Source organism: Ananas comosus, linkage group 14, assembly GCF_001540865.1.
Source record: "Ananas comosus cultivar F153 linkage group 14, ASM154086v1, whole genome shotgun sequence".
In the NCBI taxonomy this organism is placed as follows: Eukaryota; Viridiplantae; Streptophyta; class Magnoliopsida; order Poales; family Bromeliaceae; genus Ananas; species Ananas comosus.
The window spans coordinates 4,458,685-4,481,375 of record NC_033634.1 but is presented as its reverse complement, the minus strand read 5'-3'; the positions used below and the strand labels follow the sequence as shown (position 1 = coordinate 4,481,375).

At 34.2% G+C, this 22,691-nt stretch overlaps 2 protein-coding genes across 2 annotated transcripts; one reads left to right on the top strand and one right to left on the bottom strand.

Annotated features, from left to right (window-relative positions):
* Window positions 255-8,578, bottom strand: LOC109719910 (ras-related protein Rab-21-like; the record flags this gene model as incomplete). Its single annotated transcript, XM_020246753.1, is given in 8 exon segments — window positions 255-555; window positions 2,318-2,371; window positions 2,990-3,125; window positions 3,376-3,464; window positions 4,436-4,601; window positions 4,720-4,780; window positions 5,601-5,737; window positions 8,336-8,578. Coding segments are annotated over 6 exon segments (624 nt in total).
* LOC109719934 lies at window positions 14,908-21,214 on the top strand. Its single transcript, XM_020246783.1, has 7 exons — window positions 14,908-15,073; window positions 15,202-15,317; window positions 15,707-15,836; window positions 17,923-17,996; window positions 19,920-20,032; window positions 20,573-20,652; window positions 20,755-21,214. The coding sequence occupies exons 5-7, from the start codon at window positions 19,967-19,969 to the stop codon at window positions 21,008-21,010; spliced, it is 402 nt and encodes a 133-aa protein (XP_020102372.1). The 5' UTR covers window positions 14,908-15,073; window positions 15,202-15,317; window positions 15,707-15,836; window positions 17,923-17,996; window positions 19,920-19,966; the 3' UTR covers window positions 21,011-21,214.

The following is a 22,691-nucleotide window of genomic DNA, read 5'->3' as shown; positions in this document are numbered from 1 at the left end:
AAAAAATAATATTAAATATAACCATAGGGACAATTTTAGGGAAGGCTACACGTTACTGTTAGAATTACAGAATTTTATAAATGAACCAAATATAGTAACACTATATACACTATAATCCAGAATTACATTACTGTATTAAACCAGCACAGTAATGCAGTATCCGTAGTAATCTGATTCAGAAATCTCAAATACCTAGTTATGTTGAAATTACCTATAATGCTACATAATATGAACCAAACACACCAGAAGAAACGTTACAGATCCTCTACAATGTTGTTTTTATACATTATTAACATGCTGTCAAACTCATTATGACACTTTAGAGTATGTGCATGAGCCAATTAAAAGTTTTCACATTACAAATGTCAACACAACAATAAAATACATAGGCAACATGCTGACGGACCCAAAGCATTCATTGCATTCTTTTGGAGATTTCTACCAATGCAATGGTTAGCATAGATGTCTGACTAGAGACTGCCAGATTGCTAGGAAAGACGGGCCTCACCGAAATATCAAAATTCTGCCATACCTTGTGGAGGAGCTGCTACCAGCCTATCCAACTCAAAAGTTGATATAGCTAACATCTCCTCCCGTTTGACGAGATAGCGAGGATACCTGCCACGACTTATCCTGTCTCTTAACCAAACAAAAGACTATGGTCAACATTGATAAATCATCTTTACTCAAAACAACCATTAATGTGCTTGGAAACACACGTCTCTGTCGTGGAAGAAGCTTTTACGTGAGGATCCAAAGCAGATGCAGTAAAAATCTAAGGCTTTCAAGGGGGGGAGTCAAGGTTAATCCCTCATTGATTGTATTAACTATATGAACACAACAGTATATTTATCTGGCTTGTATCCATGGTGTTGTTTATGAGGTGGAATCTGTGGAAAACTATGCAGAATGCCTCCAATAAATAATTTATAATCTGGGAAAAAAATTTGCACTATAAAATGTGTACAAATTAAAAGCCAATTCTAATTCTCACCCTCACGAATTTAGAAGTTCGTGAGGTTGTTAATGTAAAATGCTGATAAACACTAATGCTGGAGAAGCTAAAAAGCTGAGAAGAGCTACCTTTTCTACGAAGTGAATTGTTGTCCTTCATGTTTATTTGAAAAGACTATCAACCTACAACAATTAGAAGGAAAAAAAAGAACTATTCATATTTTGGACTATACTTGATTTCTTGTCTTTTCTCTTATTCAGTTGGTCGTAAAGGAAATAACTGTAGACAATTTCTCATGGAGTTCCAATACAAACAATTTCAATGATGGTTAAAAGACCTTCAAAATTATCAAAAAGATCAGAGTCAAATAGTGACTGGAATAATCATAACTAAATTCAATTTGACAACATTTTGATATACTAAAGTGATGTGTTATGTAAATTGTCATCTGTCAAAGAGGTAAAAATACGGCGAGTCAAAGAACACAGGATTCCTGAATGAATCAAAGATATGAAAGTGAGCCTTTTTCAGATACATTCTTACAGAATCTCTCTCTCTCTCTCTCTTGCATTTTAGGTTGGTTTCAGACCGAAGTTTCAAGCAGCTATCCATAAAAACCTAAACATTTTAGTTTCAGTTATTTTGGCCGTAGGTTCAGAACATGCACTATGGGATAGAATCGTTCAACAGCACTAGACCATCCTCTGCATTACTGCAGATACTATTGGTCCTCCCAACAAAAATACTACATATCTAACGGGACATTAAACTATACTTACAATCTGATATACAATTGCTATGAGCAGCACTTTGGTGGGGGTTCTCTCTCAGGTTCGTCGTCGATAACTATAATACCCTTNGTAGGATATCTGAAGTTTTTAGGGTATCTGAAGTTTTTTGTATATTATTTAACGAAATATTAAACCATAGAATACTAAAGTGAGAATGTGCGAAACCACAGGGTACTAATTTGATACACTTTAAACCACATGGTACTAAAGTGAGAAAGTGCGAAACCACAGGATACTAACTTGATACACTTTAAATCACAGGATACTAAAGTGAGAAAGTACAAAACCACAGGGGGGGTATTTGAAGTTTTCCCTTGTATTAACTATATGAACACAACAGTATATTTATCTGGCTTGTATCCATGGTGTTGTTTATGAGGTGGAATCTGTGGAAAACTATGCAGAATGCCTCAAATAAATAATTTACAATCTGGGAAATGACTTTGCACTATAAAATGTGTACAAAGTGAAAGCCAATTCTAATTCTCACCCTCACAAATTTAGAAGTTCGTTAATGTAAAATGCTGATAAACACTAATGCTGGAGAAGCTAAAAAGCTGAGAAGAGTTACCTTTTCTACGAAGTGAATTGTTGTCCTCCATGTTTATTTGAAAAGACTATCAACCTACAACAATTAGAAGGAAAAAAAAGAAATATTCATATTTTGGATTATACTTAATTTCTTGTCTTTTCTGTTATTCAGTTGGTCGTAAAGGAAATAACTGTAGACAATTTCTAATGGAGTTCCAATACAAACAATTTCAATGATGGTTAAAAGACCTTCAAAATTACAAAAAGATCAGAGTCAAATAGCGACTGGAATAATCATAACTAAATTCAATTTGACAACATTTTGATATACTAAAGTGCTGCGTTATGTAAATTGTCATCTGTCAAAGAGGTAAAAATACGGCGAGTCAAAGAACACAGGATTCCTGAATGAATCAAAGATATGATATGAAAGTGAGCCTTTTTCAGATACATTCTTACAGAATCTCTCTCTCTCTCTCTCTCTCTCTCTCTCTCTCTCTGCATTTTAGGTTGGTTTCAGACCGAAGTTTCAAGCAGCTATCCATAAAAACCTAAACATTTTAGTTTCAGTTATTTTGGCCGTAGGTTCAGAACATGCACTATGGGATAGAATCGTTCAACAGCACTAGACCATCCTCTGCATTACTGCAGATACTATTGGTCCTCCCAACAAAAATACTACATATCTAATGGGACATTAAACTATACTTACAATCTGATATACAATTGCTATGAGCAGCACTTTGCTGGGGGTTCTCTCTCAGGTTCGTCGTCGATAACTATAATACCCTTTCTTGGAGGAGTAGGTAACAATCCTTCCCCATCACTTTTCCTTTTCTCCATTAGTCCTGCATGAGAGTGCCACTGACTTTTGTTAATTCATAACTAAGTCGAAATGTGAATACACAAAGAAAAGTTCAAGGAAGTATACTACAGAAAAAAGGAAATATACTAGAGAAACTGTAGTCCAAAACTTTAACTAACATGAGACATCACAAGATAAATGATATAGGAACCACATTAGAAAGCATTCCTCAATTAACATAATTAAGCACCAAATACATAGAAAAACTAAACTTTTAACTATTTCAGTCTTACGTTTTGCTATATAGAGGAATACGTCGTCGGTTCCAGCCCCTGATTTAGCGGATGTTACAAAAAGCTTTGCTCCAATAGCTTCTGCACAGCTGTAATAAAGAGCATTTGAAACAAATTTCAATAAAATATATTCAAGTTAAAAGCAGCTCCACAGGCACTATGCTTGAAGAAACTTACAATCAGGACCGAGTACGGAACTGTGCAAAAATTACAAGGAGAGTGAAATCTAAAGTTGTGATCTATGTTGCTGAATTAATGATTTGTAAGACTCAAATGGTTAGTGAATGTTATCTTGGATTAAATTTTTCTAATGTTAAGTTAGATATTTCCCTTATACCCAATGCCTTAGTTCTTGCGACATTTATGCTCGCTTATGCTTCAACCTAGAACCTGAGAGTTGCACTCCAATTCCAGCTCCTCTTTCCGCTAAAATATTGTACAAATTATATATGAACCCTCTATAGAAGCCTTATATTGAAATTTCATAAATAAGAAAATCATCAAGTTAAACAAGAACAAATAAGAGGGAAAATTTACTTTTGACTAAAATACTGGTTCAGCATAAGAAGGTATGGCGTTTCCTCACCAATATCATTGCCAACTTAGATTGTACGAATAACCACTGCTTCAATATCTATTTAACTAAACTGAGAGGTTTTTAACTATAAATCCCAACAAATAAGAAAATTTTGCATATATACATTAATAAAAGCCCAAAATTTTCATATACACCCCTTGGTAATATAATTCTTACAAATAAAGCATTACTTTAAGTAGGGAAGTCATCCACTGCATGGTAGTGTTCTTCATGTATTTTGAAAAGTTTTGTCACAAGGGGCATTTCTCCAAGTACAGGGGCACATTCATAACAGAATAGTTTTTGAATGCATTATAAGAAAATCAAGACTTTGTAGAGAGCAATTTAATGTGTCAATGTCTCTACTGCTAAGCTGTTGAGTATAAATTTTTCTGTCATTTTAAAGCTAGAGTTACTATGGTGTTAACTACATAAGGATAGAATATAGTACATGCTAATGTTAATTAAGGCAAAGTTACAAACCTTTCAGCCTCTTGAATATTCAACTTCTTTGATCTAACCAAATCACTTTTGTTTGCAGCAATGGCCATAACAATATTTTTGGGCGCCATTTGTTTAAGTTCTTCAACCCACTTTTTAACCCGAAGGAAAGTATCACTGTCTGTAATATCATAGACTAATAATGCAGCTGCATTTATCAAATAGGAGAAAAGAATGCCAGGTATAAGTCATCACAAATCACCAACCATCAAATACAGAAATCACAGAGAAAAAAATTATATATAGGTGGAGTTTTAGATGAGGACCATCTGCGTCGCGATAATAAATAGGGCCTAATGCATGAAACTTTTCCTGTCCAGCAGTATCCTGTAATGGAAAAAAAAGATATGGAAAGTTTAGATCAGCTTTGATGTGAACCATACTAATTAAGCTTGAAGAAAGTAGTTTCTAAATACTATTTTCTAGAAAAAACTACCCTTGAGAAACGAAATATGCAACAACTAGAAATTCTCCAAATACTTCGAAAGAAATATCTTACTGTGTATAGTTTTGTTAAGACTGGCATAATATGCTATTAGGAAATATATTTCACACATTAAATCATCATGGCAAGCAGGTATACTGAGAAAAATTGTTACATATAACAATACACTTAAACTAAATGCTTCTGGCAACTATAAGATACTAAGTCATCTAGCACCAAATTATTCTTTTATTAGTTGCTGCTTGATTTTTGCTTGTTAGCAGACTTTTTACAAGCTGTGTTACCTTGTAGATTAGGTTGAGGCTTACACAGACAAGGTTGTACAACATGTCTCTCAGTCAAGAAAATAATAGTTTAAACTTTCACATTGTGTTACTAGAAAGGATGTTGAGAACATAACTTCAGGTGAGAATGTGAGGAGATAAATATCTAATCTATAGTTTCAGATTGATTCAATATGGATTTACATACACCATATTTTGAAATAAACCATGCAGACCTTCCTAAATCTGCTAAACTACAACTTCAATCACCACATGAAAATAAAACAAACCCTAAGAAAACGGCAGAGATCAACCAATAAAAGTTAAGAAAGACACAAAGAAGACAATGCACCCATATAGACAAGGTAACAGGCACACCTTCAATAACAAGACATTTCAACCAATAAAAGTTAAGAAAGACACAGAGAAGACAACGCACCCATATAGACAAGGTAACAGGCACACCTTCAATAACAAGACGTTTCTTTAGATAGGAAGCTTGAACCGTGGCTTCTTGTTTTTCGGAGAAAACATTATTCACATATCGCAACACAAGCGATGTTTTTCCTACTCGGCCTGCAGATGAATTAAAAACGTCATGAAAAACACATAACTTATGAAACATATATAGCAGATACTCTCTATATTCAAACAGAAGAGGGAAAGATAAGGGAAAATAATAGGATCTACAAAGACAGACTCCTCAATAATATAGAAGTTTTGAATTGAAACTCTACGAGTTAAATTTTGAAAGGAAATTTAATATGTGAACACAACGGGCTAATGATATAAGCTAACTTTCTGCAACAGTAAATGTAGAACAGAAAATTATATAGAAATGTCTCATGGAATCACAACTGAACTCCTTAGTCCACTACAACATAAAATTTTAAACAATCAAAAAGCATTTGAAATGTTGCTTGACAAACTTACAATTTTGGTCCTCGGTTCTGGTGCCAATTAAGTCCCCACAGTTTTAACTCAATTTATGGATCAATACTTTAATAATTGTAACAATCATGTCCTTCTAGTTTCTATAAGAGTAACAATCTCAGTACTTTTGTTATTCCTCATCTCTGAAATCAATGAGAAATGACATCAAACCATCCATATTTGCATCCATTGCAGTTGAGAGGGTTGAAATATATCTAAATATCACCTAATAAACCATTGCAGTGATCCTATATTATAAAATTAAAACTTAAGATGAGAAACTCTGAAATCAATGGTTTCTTAGTGTTACTATTGTTATTTCTCGTTCTGCTGCAATTTGCAAGCACGATGAGATCAATTGATGTACTAATCAGCCAACATGTGTTGAATAATTGGTACAATTTTCTTAGTATAACCTTTGGTGCATTAAAGGAAAGCAAATCCAAGAATAATGCCGTTACAAAAGAGTAATAAATTAGTATAACCTTTGCATGCTGACCGTTGTCTCTAGTACTAATCTATAACTCTATATGAATCCCCAATAAAAATGATGACATGGCAAGTCCTCCTTTTTTTAGATTTTTTATATTTTTTTGCTCTCTTTGAACCAACTTCTCCTCTTCCTTCAACCGTTTCTCTTTTTCATATGACATTTTATCTTTTGCTCTCTTTGAACCGACCTCTCCTCTTCCTTCAACCGTTTCTCTATTTTATATGACATTTTATCTTTCCAATGTGACCGTTTCTTTTTCCCATATGTAAGTTATCTTCTCCATGCGACCGTTTCTCTTTTCCATATGACAATTTATTTTTCCGACCATGCAACCGTTTCTCTTCGCCATAATTTCATATGATATTTTATCTTTCCAATGTGACCGTTTCTCTTTTCCATATGAAAGTTATCTTTTCCATGCGACCGTTTCTCTTTTCCATATGAAAGTTATCTTTTCCATGCGACCGTTTCTTTTTTTCATATGACAATTTATTTTTCCGGCATGCGACCATTTCTCTTCACCATAAGTTGTGGTTTCTTCTCCTGCTTCTTCATTGCCATTTTCTTTACCATCTTGCCTTTTTTAGTACAGATTAACCAATTCTCTACTTTTATTTATCTATAGAATTCTTCAGCATCTTTAATAATATAATCTGTACATTCTTTCATATTGGATTTGCACAATTGTATTGATTTTTATTTTTTATTTTTTCAGTACCATCCTGATGTCGATAAACAGCCTGGAGTTACTAAAAAAGTTCAAGATGATAAGCGCGCGNTTCTTAGTGTTACTATTGTTATTTCTCGTTCTGCTGCAATTTGCAAGCACGATGAGATCAATTGATGTACTAATCAGCCAACATGTGTTGAATAATTGGTACAATTTTCTTAGTATAACCTTTGGTGCATTAAAAGAAAGCAAAGCTAAGAATAATGCCATTACGAAAGAGTAATAAATAAGTACAAAAAACAGAGAAAAAAAAAATGTGACAAAGACCATATAGCAAGATGATCAATCCTATAATCCTCCCTTTCCGATAATTGACTAGGCTAACTTATCATAGTGGACAATACACACTCAAACGAAGACAAATATTTTCACCACATATAACAAGAGAACTCTGACTGAAGTTGCATGCCGACCGTTGTCTCTAGTACTAACATAAGAGATAAGGGAAAATAAACAGAGAAAAAAAAGGAAATCACTTTGGCACAACTAACTGTTTCCAGCAGCCACATTTTGCCTTCGCCATAAGAGATTTAGAGTACATGGTCCCTAGTCAAATCTAAATAAATATATACCATTCTTTCTTTTTAATCCAAAAATGTAACTTCCATTCCACAAATCTCGAAACGTAACATACCTATTTGTTCAAATATTTAACAGTGGTTTGTTGCCATAAACAATGACGTCATAGCCATCTCAAGATCACAATTATCTCCTAATCACTTCATTAACTACTACCAATTCAGTTCATGCATATCAATCAACTCAGCGAAACGGTTCTATTGCCTTGGAATCATTAATTACTCTAATCTAACATAAAAATTTCCCACTTTTGCACCAGTAGAATATCCACACAGAACAAAATCGCAATCCAAAACCTACCAAGCCCTAAAAAATCGAGTTTTAAGCAGAAATTTCAAAGAAAACAGCGGGATCAAATGGATAAGACACCGAATTTGATAGAATAGTGCAACTAAAAGATTGGAAAAGGGGGATATTAGGATCATATTAGGGTTCTTACCGTCGCCGAGGAGGACGAGCTTGAAGGTGAGATTGGGAGGCCGCGAGCTCATCGATTAGGGGGCTCTCGATCGCACGAACACGAAGGGATCGGAGAGTCGAATTAGGGTAGGATCGATCTGGGGATCTCTCGAAAAGGATTCGCACCTTCGATCGGTGGAGTTCTCTCTCTATTGAGCTAGGGTTGGAAACGAGCCGGGCTCGAGCGCGCTTACCTGGGCTTAACTTGCCTTAGAAATTAATTTCGAGCCTAAATTTAGGCACAAACTCGGCATAAAATTAATTCGAGCGAGCCTAATTTCGGCTTGAGCTCGCTGGAGAGCCCTAAAAATCCGTTTGAAATTCTTAACAACGTACCAACCGTCTCTAGAGCAAGTGGCAAAGAGCTGGGAGGTTGGTATCCGAGATCCAGATTCAAATCCTAGTTGATTTACATTTCCAGCTAAGTTTATTTTTAAATGAAATAAACGAAGCGGGGTAGCGTGCTACCTATCTCTCTCAAAAAAAAAGAAGAAGAAATTCTTAACAACGTGCAATCTATAGTCTAATTTTTATAAAATTTTATCAAAAATTTGATACAAAAAATATCTAATAATTTAACCTATAAAATAAATGCATAAAATACTATATTATAATATTAAAAAAAATTAGAAAAAGCGACTCTACGAGTAAGTGAAAAAAAAAGAGAGAGAGAACAATTATAGTAGGATTTTACTGATTTGATTTTGTAGGCCTAATAATCTAAACTCTAATTAAAATACATAATATATACTATCTTACATAATTAAAATATATATTATTTATTAACTATATATTAATCTCCAATACTATAGTTGATATGGCAAAACCTCAATTTTTTAATTTTTTTTATTTTTTAAGAGTAAATTTGTCCCCTCATCTATCTCCTATAATTTAATTTTCTTTCTTTTAGTTTAGTAAGATTTTATCATGAACGTTTCATTTAAACAGCTATTGTTGTTATAATTTTGTAAGTAGTCTTTGGACTTTCTATGTCAGATTAAATATAATTAGTTAATTTAGTTAATTAATAATCTTTATTACCCACCAAATATTTTTTTTTATTCTATAGGCTAATATTGTCATTACCATTCATTTTTCTATTTTTATTACTTTCCTATTTGACTGCATGGGTATCTAATCATCACTAAAAATCTTCATCTAACTTTTCTATATTATTTTTCTAATTTTAATATCCAATTTATATTAACCCTTTTCAAATTCCAAGCACTTTGTAACAACTACTATTTCTTATTCATTACAACTTAAAATTTTCTGTTGAGAATGTTAAAAAACTTGCTAACATAGAATACTAAGAGTCTTTATTTCTTGGCTGAATAATATGATTTAACAGGTGGAAATAGTCAAATGGGTAGATCTAACGGCAGAAGACTCGTTAGCACTAAATGCTTAGTACTATCGATAGTATAATAGCCGGACTCTATATCTACAAGTAAATCTAACAACAGAAAACTTGATAGCATAAAACATTTGGTACTATTGATAGTATAGTAGTCGAATTCTATATATTACTATATATAGAGTTTTACTATTATATTATCAATAGTACCAAGCGATATTATCAAATTTTGTGCTGTTAGATTTATCCTTTTGATCATTTCTATCTATTAAATCATACTATTCAACTAACTACTCACTCAACTCTAGAGAATCATTATCATCCTAACCGCACATCTCTTTATCCAAGGGCCGAAATTCAAATAGCTAGCGGTTAGTACTATTAATAGTATAGTAGAAAAATTCTATATATATATATAGAGAGAGAGAGAGAAGGGCTACTGTGCTATTAGGAGCACAGCAACCCTTGTGCTCCTAAGTTCTTAACCGCCCATCAAATTTGATGGGTGGCTAGGGTGAATGAGAGAAAAGAAATTGGAGAGAAATTCAAAGAAAAGAGAAATTGAGAAACCCAATTTCTCTCCAATTACTCTTCTCTTTTTCACCCTAACCACCCATCAAATTTGATAGGTGGTTAAGAACTTAGAAGCATAAGGGCTACTATGCTCCTAATAGCACAGTAGCCGGAGCACAATAGCCCTACTCTATACGTATGTATATGTATATGTATATGTATATATATAGAACTAGGCTAGAATACTATTAATAGCACCAAGTCATTGGTGCTATTAAATTTTCGGCCCTTGGATGAAGCGATGTGCGGTTAAGATGATAGTAGTCCCCTAGGTAGAGATGTCAACGGGTCGGATTTTTAAAAACCCGAACCCGAACCAGACTCTGAACCCGAGACTCAAACCCGAACCCGAACCCGAAAATTTGAACCCGAAACAATTATTTCTTTTTTCAATATTTCAAAATATATTATATTAAATCTAAAATTTTAAAATACAAATTCAAATATAACATCAAATTTTTATATATATATTATATATAATACAAAATAAATTTGGGTTCGGGTTCAGGTCGGGTACAATCAAAATCCATATCCAAATCCATATCCATATCCATCGGATATATCCATTTCATTCGGGTTCGGATTCGGATAAAATTTCGGGTATCCATACCCATTGACATCCCTACCCCTAGGGTTGAGTGGGTGGTTGGTTGATAGTATGATCCAACGGCTGAAAATTGTCAAAAGGGCAAATTTAACGGTAGAAAACTTAGTAGTACCAAGTGCTTGGTGCTATCGATAGCATTGTAGCCGGATTCTATATATATGTATGTCATTTTAATCTAAACTTCAGAAAAATTCAGAATATCATCACTTCAATGTATTTACGTATTTTAAAATGCGACGTAACTAGAGTGGATATTCTAGAATTGTGACACAGTAACTCATCAAACTACTAAATTTCATCCGATTAGTTATACTATTACATTACTAAATATGATTTAATGTAGAACCTCACCGCCTCATAATGAATAGCAGCATCTTCCGATCGAAGCATGAGAATCAATGTCGNATATATATATAGTTTAGGGTTACTATACTATTATGAGTATAGAGTCCTTCATACTCATAAATTATTTTCGATGATGGAGCTTCCAAATCGACGATCCACTTCGTTAAATATGATTTAGAGTATTTGAAACTTCTAGAAAATAAATTTCGTAATTTTTTGAATTCATAATAAAGTTCATCAAGTGGGTATAAAATGAATGATCGAAATCGAACGACATCTTAAAAATGGATGATCGGATCCTTCAATTTAAAATCGGAGTTATTGATCTTTATCTAGGTAGTGAATAGAATTTTCTATCAAAAATTCAACCAATTCCGATTCTTTTACACCGTTAAACTACCAAGTATCCCATACCGGTCGTTAAAATTGTCAATTTTATAACCTTTTGATCGTAAGGTAAATGATATCAAAAAATTATAAAATTTGATTTCTAGAAAGTTTAAATGCTCTAGATAATGTTTAATGGTATGGATCGTCGATTCGGAAGCTCTGTCTTTGAAGACGACTTATGAGTACGAGGGCGATCGTACTCATAAAGGTATGGTAGCCGGACTCTATATATATATAGGCTAGGGTTACTATACTTTTATTATGAGTATAGAGCCCTTAATACTCATAAGTTGTTTTTAATGATGGAGCTTCCGAATCGACGATCCACTCCGTTAAATATGATCTAGAGTATCAAAACTTCTAGAAAATAAATTTTATAATTTTTCGAAATCATAATAAAGTTCATGAATAAAATGAATGGTAAAAAACGAACGACGTCTTAAATGGATGATCGGATCCTTCAATTTAAGATCGAAGTTATTGATTTTTATCTATATAATGAATAGAATTTTTATCAAAAAATCAACCGATTTCGATTCTTTTACACTGTTAAACTAGCAAATATTCCATACCGGTCATTAAAAATTGCCAATTTTGTGACCTTTTGATCGTAAGATAAATGATGTCGAAAAATTATAAAATTTGATTTGTAGATGTTTTAAATGCTCTAGATAATATTTAACAGTGTGGGTCGTTGATTCGGAAGCTCTATCATCGAAAACAACTTATAAGTACGAGGGTGATCATACTCATAAGAGTACAGTAGCCGGACTATATATATATATATATATATATAGAGAGAGAGAGAGAGAGAGAGAGAGAGAGAGAGAGAGAGAGAGAGAGAGCGCGCGGCTAGGATGCTTATGGAAGCACGGAGGGCTCCGTGCTTCCACTTTGTTTTCGATGTTCGGACTTTCGAATCGACGATCGGCTCCGTTAGACTTGATCTAGAGTATCTGAAGTATCTAGAAAATAAATTTTACGATTTTTCGATATCATTTGCCTAGCGATCGAAGTGGCTCAAAATCAACGGCTGAAAATAAAAATCTTACAAAATATGATGATATGACATTAAAATTTTAGATCAAAGTTATTTGTTATATATATGCGAATATAAAAAATTTTCTATTCAAAATTTCTGTGATTTGATAATTAATCTACACGTTAAGATTAATGCAACCGGCTCACGCACGCAATTAAATTATGATGTTGAGCCTCTTCGATCACTAGGCAAATGATATCGAAAATCACAAAATTATTTTCTAGGGTACTGCAAATACTCCTAGATCAACTCTAACGAGCGATCGTCGATTTCAAAAGTCCGAAATATTGAAAACAACTTGAACACGGAGGGCCCTGCTCCATAGCATACAGCCTCTCTCTCTCTCTCTCTCTCTCTCCTCTCTCTGCTGGTCTGTGCTCATATATATATATATATATATATATAGTAAGGCTACGTATACTTATCGGAAGCACGATAGCCTTCGGCTTCCAGACTTGTTTTCGATGGTTTGCGACTTGTCGGAATCGTTCGATCGGACTCCGTTAAACTTTGATCTAGAAGTATTTTGAAAAAAATACCATAGAAAATAAATTATGCAATTTTGTCGATATTATATTACCTACGCTGAGACGAAAGGAGGCCAACATAACTGGATGAAAATAAACAATCTTACAAAACGTGATAAATGACATTAAAATTTTAGATCTAATATTGATCTTGTTCATTATAATATAGTTTAAAGAACTTTCTCTACTCAAAATTATCACGTGAGATTGGAGATATTTCTCACACGTAACTTGTGAACGGCTCACTACAGAACCATTAAAATTATTGCATTTTGAGCCACCTTCGATCACTAGGCAACATGATATCGAAAATCATAAAAATTTATTTCTAGGTACATTCAAATTACTCTAGATTCAAGTTTAAGCGGACGCCGATCCGCCGATTCGAATAGTCGCCAACTAAAAACGAGCTGGAAGCACGGAAGCTCCGTGCCTCGATAGGCCTAGTCAGCCCACTCTTGATACTATATATATATATATAAAATCATAAAATTTATTTCTAGGTACTTTAAGATACTCTAGATTCAGTTGTTAACGGAGTCGATCGAAGATCGAAAGTCGCACATATTGAAAACGAGCTGGAAGTACAGAGCGCTCCGTGTTCCGATAGCATTAGAGTCTCACTCTTATATATATAGTTATATAATATATATATATTATATATATCTTTGTACAGAAGTATATACATTGTTGAGGGTTACAGATTTCAAAAAATCCCTTTTGAGAAAAATCTTGTACCAGTAAAATTCATTTTAGTGTACGGATTTTATAGTAAAACCTGTTTTGCTATAGTAAAAGCCTTTTGGTATTAAAATAAATAAATAAGGTTTGATTTCTTTAAACTTTATTATTACTGTTTCAATATCTTTAATTAAAAATATATATATTCGTTTGGCTAAATTACAGAAAACCCCCTGTAATAACCTGTTTTTTCACTTTCTCTTCCTGATATTTAAAAACTTATACTTTTTCCCCCTGTAAAATAAAAAATGTGCACTTCATCCCCTACCGTTAGGGTTCTGTTAAAAAATATATCTTTATGCCAAAAATACCCCTCCGCCATCTCCCTGTTGCTTCGCCTCCCTCCGGCTCGCCACCTCGCCGCCGCCTCGCCGCCTAGCCGCCTCGCCGTCCTCCACTGCCGCGCCCTCACCCACCTCGGTTCTCTCCTAATGTCGCCGAAATCGAGGGCGGCGAAGGTGCAGGAGGAGAAGGAGAGCAGGTAGAGAAGGAAGTGGAGAGAAATCGCGGTCGATTGAGGTGGGAATCGCGGCCGAACGAAAGGGCGGCTGAGGAAGATGGGGAAGAAGACGACAATGGCGAGGGGCAAAATGGTCATTTTACACACCGTAACCCTCCGTGAACATTTTTTATTTTACAGGAGGCAAAGTGTAAGTTTTTAAATGTCAGGAGGAAAAAGTGTAAAAACGGATTATTACAGTGGAGTTTTCTGTAATTTAGCCTATTTGTTTTGTAGTGAGATTTGAACCTACGGTAGGGTGCATACAAACCCCTCGACTTCGCTTGGTTTGGTATAAATAAGAACTAACTTATACCGGAGATTAGAGTTGACAATTCAGCTCGTCATTTGCGAACCAGTTCATGTTCGGCTCGAAATGAGCTCGTCATCGACTCGCTTATTTAGTAAGCGAATCGAATATAAACTGTATTTTTAAGCTCGTTTAATAAACAAGCGGAACACAAGCCAGGTAAGATTGCTCACTCGATAACAGCTCGACTCTGTTTCTCTCTCTCTCTCTACGCCCGAAGACCCCCCCGGCAGCGGTCTTCCGTCTTCACCGTTCGCAAACTCCCGGCAGCGCTTTCTTTGCCGTTCGCATATCTCGATGGAACACCGGCAGCGGCGCTCTCAGCAGGTTCGTTCTTCGTCTTCCATGATCCTCATCTTTTCTTTTTCTCTTTTTCTTATGGTTTTTTTGAGCAGAATATAAGGGATCTTCTTGCTTGAGCTTCTAATTAGAGTTTGATGTGATTTTTCCTACAGAAATTTAGGTAGATCGGATTTGGTACTAGTTGCTCGGATTTGGCACTACTCGCCTCGACCCCAACATATAGAGGGAGATCGCTTGGATTGGGGGTTTCGATCGCCCAGTGGCGGAGGTGAGCTCTCTTTGTGTGATCGGGGGTGATCGGGTTCGCTTTTGCGCCATTTAGGGCTTCAATTCCCATGTTATTCAATGTTTTGTGCTTATATCTGATAGATTCTGATAGATTAATTAGCATAAGGATTAAAATTCGAGGATTAATTAAAGTGTAATTGTATACTAGTTTAAGTAGGATTTTTGTAATTTATCTATTTTGAATGAAATTTCTAGCCAAATTTGGCTTTGTCGATAATAGATGGTTATGCTTATGATGAACTTCTAATCTGCAAACTAATTTTCTTTTTTATTCTAAAGAATAATTTAAAGGTTGATAATTTTAGAGACTCTTATGTTTACCAACTATTCTGCTTTTGGTTTCTGGTCTTTATACTCTTTCTTATGCAGGGAGTAAACAGAGCATTCCATTTGTTTCAAGTCATAATCGAGGCTGATGATGATTATAGAGGTTCAACACCAGTTCTTTTCGATTGGCGAGCTTAAGAAGTTAAGCCCTTCTGCTATTAGTTCATCAAAGGTGAGCTTCCTTCTATTGCTTTTTGATTCAGTTTTCACATGTAGTTTTAATGGAATTGGCAGAATATTTTTTTTTTCTTTTCTCAGTTTATCTTCTATCGCTAGGTTACAATTTATATTCATAAAGTCAGTAGCTAATATAGGATTTCGGTAGTATGTTGAAGTGATGCTGAACCGTAGATATGAAAACAGAATAAATAAAGTGAAACGTTAGCTTGATATTACATTTTGAAAAAACGGAAAGTAAACTAAGCACACTAAAGCATTGAAATCAGATTCGGACATGTCAAAGCAAGTTTTGCGATTGGAGAAGTTAACTTTGGGAGTGTGTAGATTATATCTTTTAGGAATTTAAATTTTATTTTTAATTTCTTGTGTAATTTTGGTCATAATCTAAGCCAAAGAGTTTCAACTAACTACAATAGTTTAACTTTTTGCTTGGACCTTTTAGTTTGCTAGAACTGAAGCTATCAAAGAGGTTTTCAAAGTGCTATAAAAAATAGGTGGTTTTAATGAAAATCATGGTATTTGTAGGGACTTTCCTGATTTTAGCCTTATGAAGTTATGATAATATCCTGGTGGTTTTAGGTTTCATCTTTCTACCTGGACATTAACAGTTGATTATGGATTGCTATTTTTTGTATAACTCTGTATAAACTGTGTTTTCAAATTAGGCTTTAAATTTTACTTTAATTGTTGCTTCACTTGGTTTTGGGGGTAGTGATTCTCCAAGTGTTCGAAACTATGATCGTCTTTTCTTATGTGAATGTATATTGTTATTGATTTTTTATTTTTTTTCCTACTTTTCCTAAGTTGGCGGAGAAAGTCAGAATTCTTTTTACTCCAATATGGGACATAAAATTTTCTCTAGATGACTAAATCAATGTTTAGATTCTTGTTCAGATATGTGCCTTCTATTATGATGGTTTTCCAAAACAATCATAAAAGACATTTCTATAGTATTAAGGGGGAAAAAAAATCTATAATAGTTTTTCCCTGATAGAAAATATCTATACAGATGTATTTGACTGGGTCACCATTACTTTTACCAATTATTTGTTTGATCTACATTATCTTTTATAATTATGAGCTTTCTTTATTTGATGGGTTGACTTTACAACTTGATTAGTACTGCAATGGATAAAAGTTGGATAAAAAAGAGTAGATGGACATATGAATATTACAAAGGAGCGAATGATTTTGTGGATTTTGCTTTTAAAAATGCATGAGAGGATGGGAGGATTTCATGTCCTTGTATGAAATACACAAATTCCTATAGTTGGACTCGGGAAGTTGTACGCGATCACCTGATTTGCAATGGAATTAGTCCTAATTATGATAATTGGTTCTTTTATGGGGAACCCATATCTAGAGCCACATTTAATCCTACTAATGAGAGCCGTAGTTTTCCGGTCCATAATGTGAATGATAGTATACGTGGCATGCTACATGAAGCATTTCAAATGCATAATAATCAACTTCAAGATGACTTTCAAGATGATAGTGATTTTCAAGACTCACTGGGGAAGGTTCTGATTCACAGCAACCTAAAGATGCTCCAAATAAAGATGCAAGTAAATTTTATAAGTTACTTAAAGATGCCGAACAACCTTTGTATGATAGCTGTGAGAAGTATAGCAAATTGGCAGCTATTGTAGTTTTATATTTTGTACGATGCTGTTTTAAGTTTGATGAGTGTTTTTGTATTTTGTTATGTTGAGGAGTTAATTGTATAGTTCCCTTTTTTTTGGGTGTATAGAATCTCTAGTTTTATGTCTAGTTTAATTCCTTTATTGTGTTATCTCTTTTAAGTACCATGCTTGTGATTTTATATATTATTTGTCATGCTACATATTTTCCTTTTTTATAGGATTGAGGTGTGCGGCATAACAAAACTCATCTTGATAGAAAGTCTAACTCATTATATCTCCATATTTTCTGTATAGCCACCTATTTACTTTTATATGATCTAAGCTCAGTAGCTATTTTTAGCATTATTTTATAACTGATATAATCGTTTGGAAGTTAGTCTAGTGGTGTGCATGCGAGTTTTTTTTAAAATTTCTTTTTGATTGTTTGCAATGCAGCACGTTCCTAGGATAAATAGAGAAATTCCTTTTGTTGATGAAGCCACTTCAGATCACCAAAGGCTTCGTGAAAGGTAATGCTGAATTAATTGATGTTCTATTTCCTTGTAGGACTATTTTTTATATACTTAAATTGTCATACATGATATTAATTATAATGCCAATCTTGGACCAACTCGATTTAATGTATCTGTAAGTAATTTTCCGAACCTAATAAATCAATAATGGTATCTTAAAAGTTGGTCATAATAGGCTGATTTTGTACTTAGTTTTGTAGCAAATAAATTGAAGCTACACATTTGATTTATGTTTTTGACGTTCACATCTGATTATTAGATCTCATCTCCTTGATTGGATGAAAATTATGGTTGGTTGCCGTTCAAAATGTATTACTTCTTAGAATATTTGAGTGTTGGATCTGTCTATATGCTTGTCCGTGAACTAGTGATTGTTTATGTCGAAATTTGCCTATTGGTGTGCATGAATATTCGATATAATATGACAATAGCTTAAGTTAGTTTATCTTATACCATTTTTTTAATAAATACCTGAACTTTAACAATTTTGGTTCCATTACCTAACTTCAGAGATTGTGTGAAAAAAATTTAGGTAGTAGACTTTATTTTTAAAGTTAAAACACCTAGTTGGAAGTGTTATAGGATTAGATACCAAAATCAGGACTTTTATCAATCAAGTGTGTTGCGTTAAGTCTGTGTCCCCTTTTTACCTGAATATTCAATAGGTCTGTACTGGTGCTTGTAAGTGTTTTTTTTTTTGTAATTTATCTTAATTATCTTTTGATAAGTTTTGTACTGTTGTTTTTTAAGTTTAATTTTTGTTGTTTATCTTGTTTAATTTATACAATATTTCCTTCTTTTCCATTTAGCATTTTCATTAGTTATTGCAATATTTAGAACCTTTGTGTTGGATTAATTATCTCAATATGAAGATGGTATAGGCCCTTATTTTGATTTTAAGTTAATGGTATCCCTCAAATCAATCATATTGACTATTGATTGTTTTACTTTCATTACATGAGGCCGTATTAGGTCCCAACCCGACGTGCGATTGACTTTATCATTTTATATGGCCTGGATCCAAAATGACCAGAATGCCAAGTGGATCCTGTTTAGGTCTGATATTTTACCTATTGTTTTATTGGATCCAAAATCACTTAAGAGGTGAACTACTTCTGTCATAAGCCTTATGCATATTGTTGGTTTATTTTGATTTTGGTGCTGCGGGCAGGTGGATATTGTGTTTTGTGGTCCTCTTCAGCCTCTCTTGCTTTCTGGACATGTGCCATTTGGATCTGATTTTTGGCGGAATCCTCAACATTCCATTAGTATTTTTCTACTACAATTAGAGGTAGAAGCTTCAAAATGAAGCTTTTACTTAAAACTAACTTGGCTTTTGCCTCAAGAAGCTTATGATGTGTTTTATGAAATGCTTGGTTGGTACTTCTCTGGAAGAGAAGCTGCTTGAGAAACGTGGCATGCAGAAAGCCTTTCTAAGCTTTACTTTTCTCATTTTTCAGAGTATCTAAGAGGTTTAGTAAGACCACACTTCGTATAGAAGCTGTGAAAACAATATATACTTTTGCATTATTATATTCTTTGTATTCTGTAATTTGAAACTAATCCAAATCATCATATGTAATATTTATTTTCCATTTCAACTTGGTTTAACATAGAATATAAATTAGTTTAACTAGAATGTAATTAGATATGTAGTCACGGCAATTAAATTGATTACATTTTAAAACTGATTACGATTTGTAGTGTTTGTTTTGAAAGAAAAAAAATAGTTTTTCATCAATATTTATTTAGTTTGAAAGAAAAAAAAATAAATGAAAAAGTGCTCTATATGCAAGAATTTTTAACTTATTTGGTTGGTCTCTAATTGAAAGATGGTTTAGAAGCCTTTTGATTTTATTGTTTCACTAACTTGATTTTTTTTTTTTTTTTTNCCTAATTTTTCGAATTCCAAATCTCCAGGGTTTTGATCTTGTCGTTGTTTGATTGTGATCTCAAATACGCGAACAATGCCCGTGGAATCGAGTGCGAAAGCGCCTCCGAAGGTGGTGAAGCTCGATAGAGCCTTGAAGCTGGTAAGAGTCACTTTTTGCTCCACTTGTGATTTTGATTTTTATGTTTTGCTACTGTAGAAGTTGTTCTTTGCGTGCTTCTGTGGAAGGGAGAGACGGTGCAATTAGATACTGTTAATTTTCCTTTTTTCTTTGGAGCATTATAGCTTTATAATTTCTAAGCTTATGCATTGTCTCTTTGAGCACTTAAGGTGTTTGACACAATGCTTTCACATCGATTGAGTTTATAGTGGAAGCATGTTTTTGTAAGTCACACTAAGGGTCTTTTCGCCATGTTGTAGTAGGGTGTAGTATTGTTATATAAAATATTTGCTTGAAGCATGATATAAAAATTCTTTCAACAATTCTTTTGCAGCGTGAAGAGCTCTAAATTAAAACTTCTATTTTAAGCCCCAAAATTTTACTACTATTTCCTGTTTCAGCAGGAATTTCACATATTTGTCACATTTTCTGTTATAGTTGAAAATAGTTGTGAATGCCTTTGCAAGAGAATTTTACTGATTTATCTCCATGCGAGTACTCATTGGGATTATAATTTTTCAGGCTGAATCATGGGTGAATAAGATGAGCCCATCGACACCGGATGAACCAGAGGAACCCAAAGTAGAGGCTCGCCATCCGAGGTTTCTATATTTACTAGTTATTTTTCATTGACATGTTCAAATTTTGTGTATTATTATGCTCTTGTTGGACTTACAAAAGCTGCTTTGTTAATGTATTCGAAGGTTGGGTCTAGGAGCCAAAGCGCCACCGCATGTAAAAGCTGCAGCTTCGACTGATCCGGTCGAGAGGAAATTGTTTCAGAAGGTGAATGCGAGGAAGAGAAAATCCTCTCCAGATACGAACAAAACAAGCCGTGTTGAAGAGAATGAGGCTAGCGATGATGAAACCGACGAACCTGAAAGCAGAACAAGTGCTTTCGTGAAAAAGAGGGCGGCGCCTTTGAGTTCCTCTTCACTAGTTAAGAAGAAGAGCAAATGAGTTTTTGTTACTCTGTTTAGTAAAAACTCTGTTGTACTATATTTCTGTTAGCTTTAACTTAAGAATTATATTGCTTTCAAGTATTTTGTTGATTTTTCTCCTGCCATTGGTCACTACTGTCATTTCACTTGATGCTATTCAGGCTAATAGTGATCTGTCTTCATTGCGAAACTTTGATGTGAAAATATTCATTCAATTATGTCATCTAGTACGCAATTTCAACATTTTGATTACTGGGAAAGATTAAGACTCTATAAACTTGTGTTCAAGCAACTTAGTTGTAGCCATCATCATTGCAGTGATACAAGAGAAACATAGACAAAAATACAAAAGAAACATAAATGTAGGGCTGCGAAAGAATTTTCAGATTCTGATACGCAAAAGAGCCTCCAATTTGCACAGCCTTCCTCAAAGAAGCACTTCTTGTGGCAGCAGACTGGGTGATGCTAAAGCCCCGCCACGGCCAGCAGATATGCCGCACTCTTCGATCTGATCTTGCAACCCCGCGGACCGGCTGTGGAAGCAGGTTTCGGCTGCGGCTTGTGCTGCCATCGCAGTGGCAGCGAGCTTCTCCTTCAACTGCAGCTTGTTGTTCGCCATGTCCAGTGCTGCCCTTGTCCTTTCGACCTCTTTTCTCAAGGAAGCGACCTACAAAAACACAAAACAACCATTTCATTTGGTAATTATTATTTAGATTAACATCCCAGGCGAAATGCTGGCTTCACTTTCAGAGAAAATAAATTTGTTTCTTTACGTCTTTAATTAATTTTTCACAAACTGTTGTTATACTGCAAGAAGTCTTTCCATTTCTATGAAAACTGTAAATAACCAAGGAGCTGAAGACCAACTTTCAGTATCAATATTACCTAAACGACCGTTGAGTGCCTAAATAAAATTCAGTTGACTTGGTGCATCAATGACTTGCCGCACTCTTCAACGGTGTAAAAGTATCCAAATTATATAAAAATTTAATAAAAAATTCTACTTAATATCAATAGCAAGATCAATACTTTCGATTTGAAATTTAAGTCCTTTATCACTGTTATTTATGAGGTTTTCATTTTCGGCCGTTCATTTTAAGGCTACTCGTTCACTAGACAAATAAAGTAAAAAAATTATAAAATTTGGTTTCTAAATAGTTTCAATAGCGTAGATCAAGTTTAACGGAACCAATCGCTGAATCAGATGTCCCATCATCGAAAACAACTTATAAGCACGAAAGCCTCCGTACTTTCGAAAGCATAGGAATCTAACTCTCTCTCTCTCTCTCTCTCTCTCTCTATATATATATATATATATATATATATAGAGTGGGCTGGTATGCTTTCGTAAGCACGGAGGCCTCCGTGCTTACACTTTGTTTTCGATGTTCGGACTTTCGAATCGACGATCGGCTCCGTTAGAGTTGATCTAGAGTATTTAAAGTACCAAGAAATTAAATTATGCGATTTTTCGATATCATTTGCCTAGTGATCGAAGGGGCTCAAAATCAATAATTTTAACGGCCGTGGTGAGCCGGTTGCAAGTTTAACGGTATAGAAATATCCAAATCGCGTGAAATTTTGATAGAAAATTCTTTATACCATATAAAACAAGATCAATAACTTTGATCTAAAATTTTAATGTCATATCATCATATTTTGTGAGATTTTTATTTTCAGCCGTTGATTTTGAGCCACTT

Bases quoted from the DNA above. Each gene is read 5' to 3' on its own strand.
- LOC109719934 (XM_020246783.1), top strand. From the start codon at position 19,967: ATGCCCGTGGAATCGAGTGCGAAAGCGCCTCCGAAGGTGGTGAAGCTC. The intron at 20,033-20,572 runs GTAAGAGTCACT...ATAATTTTTCAG, and splicing joins TCGATAGAGCCTTGAAGCTG to GCTGAATCATGGGTGAATAA. The intron at 20,653-20,754 runs GTTTCTATATTT...ATGTATTCGAAG, and splicing joins GTAGAGGCTCGCCATCCGAG to GTTGGGTCTAGGAGCCAAAG.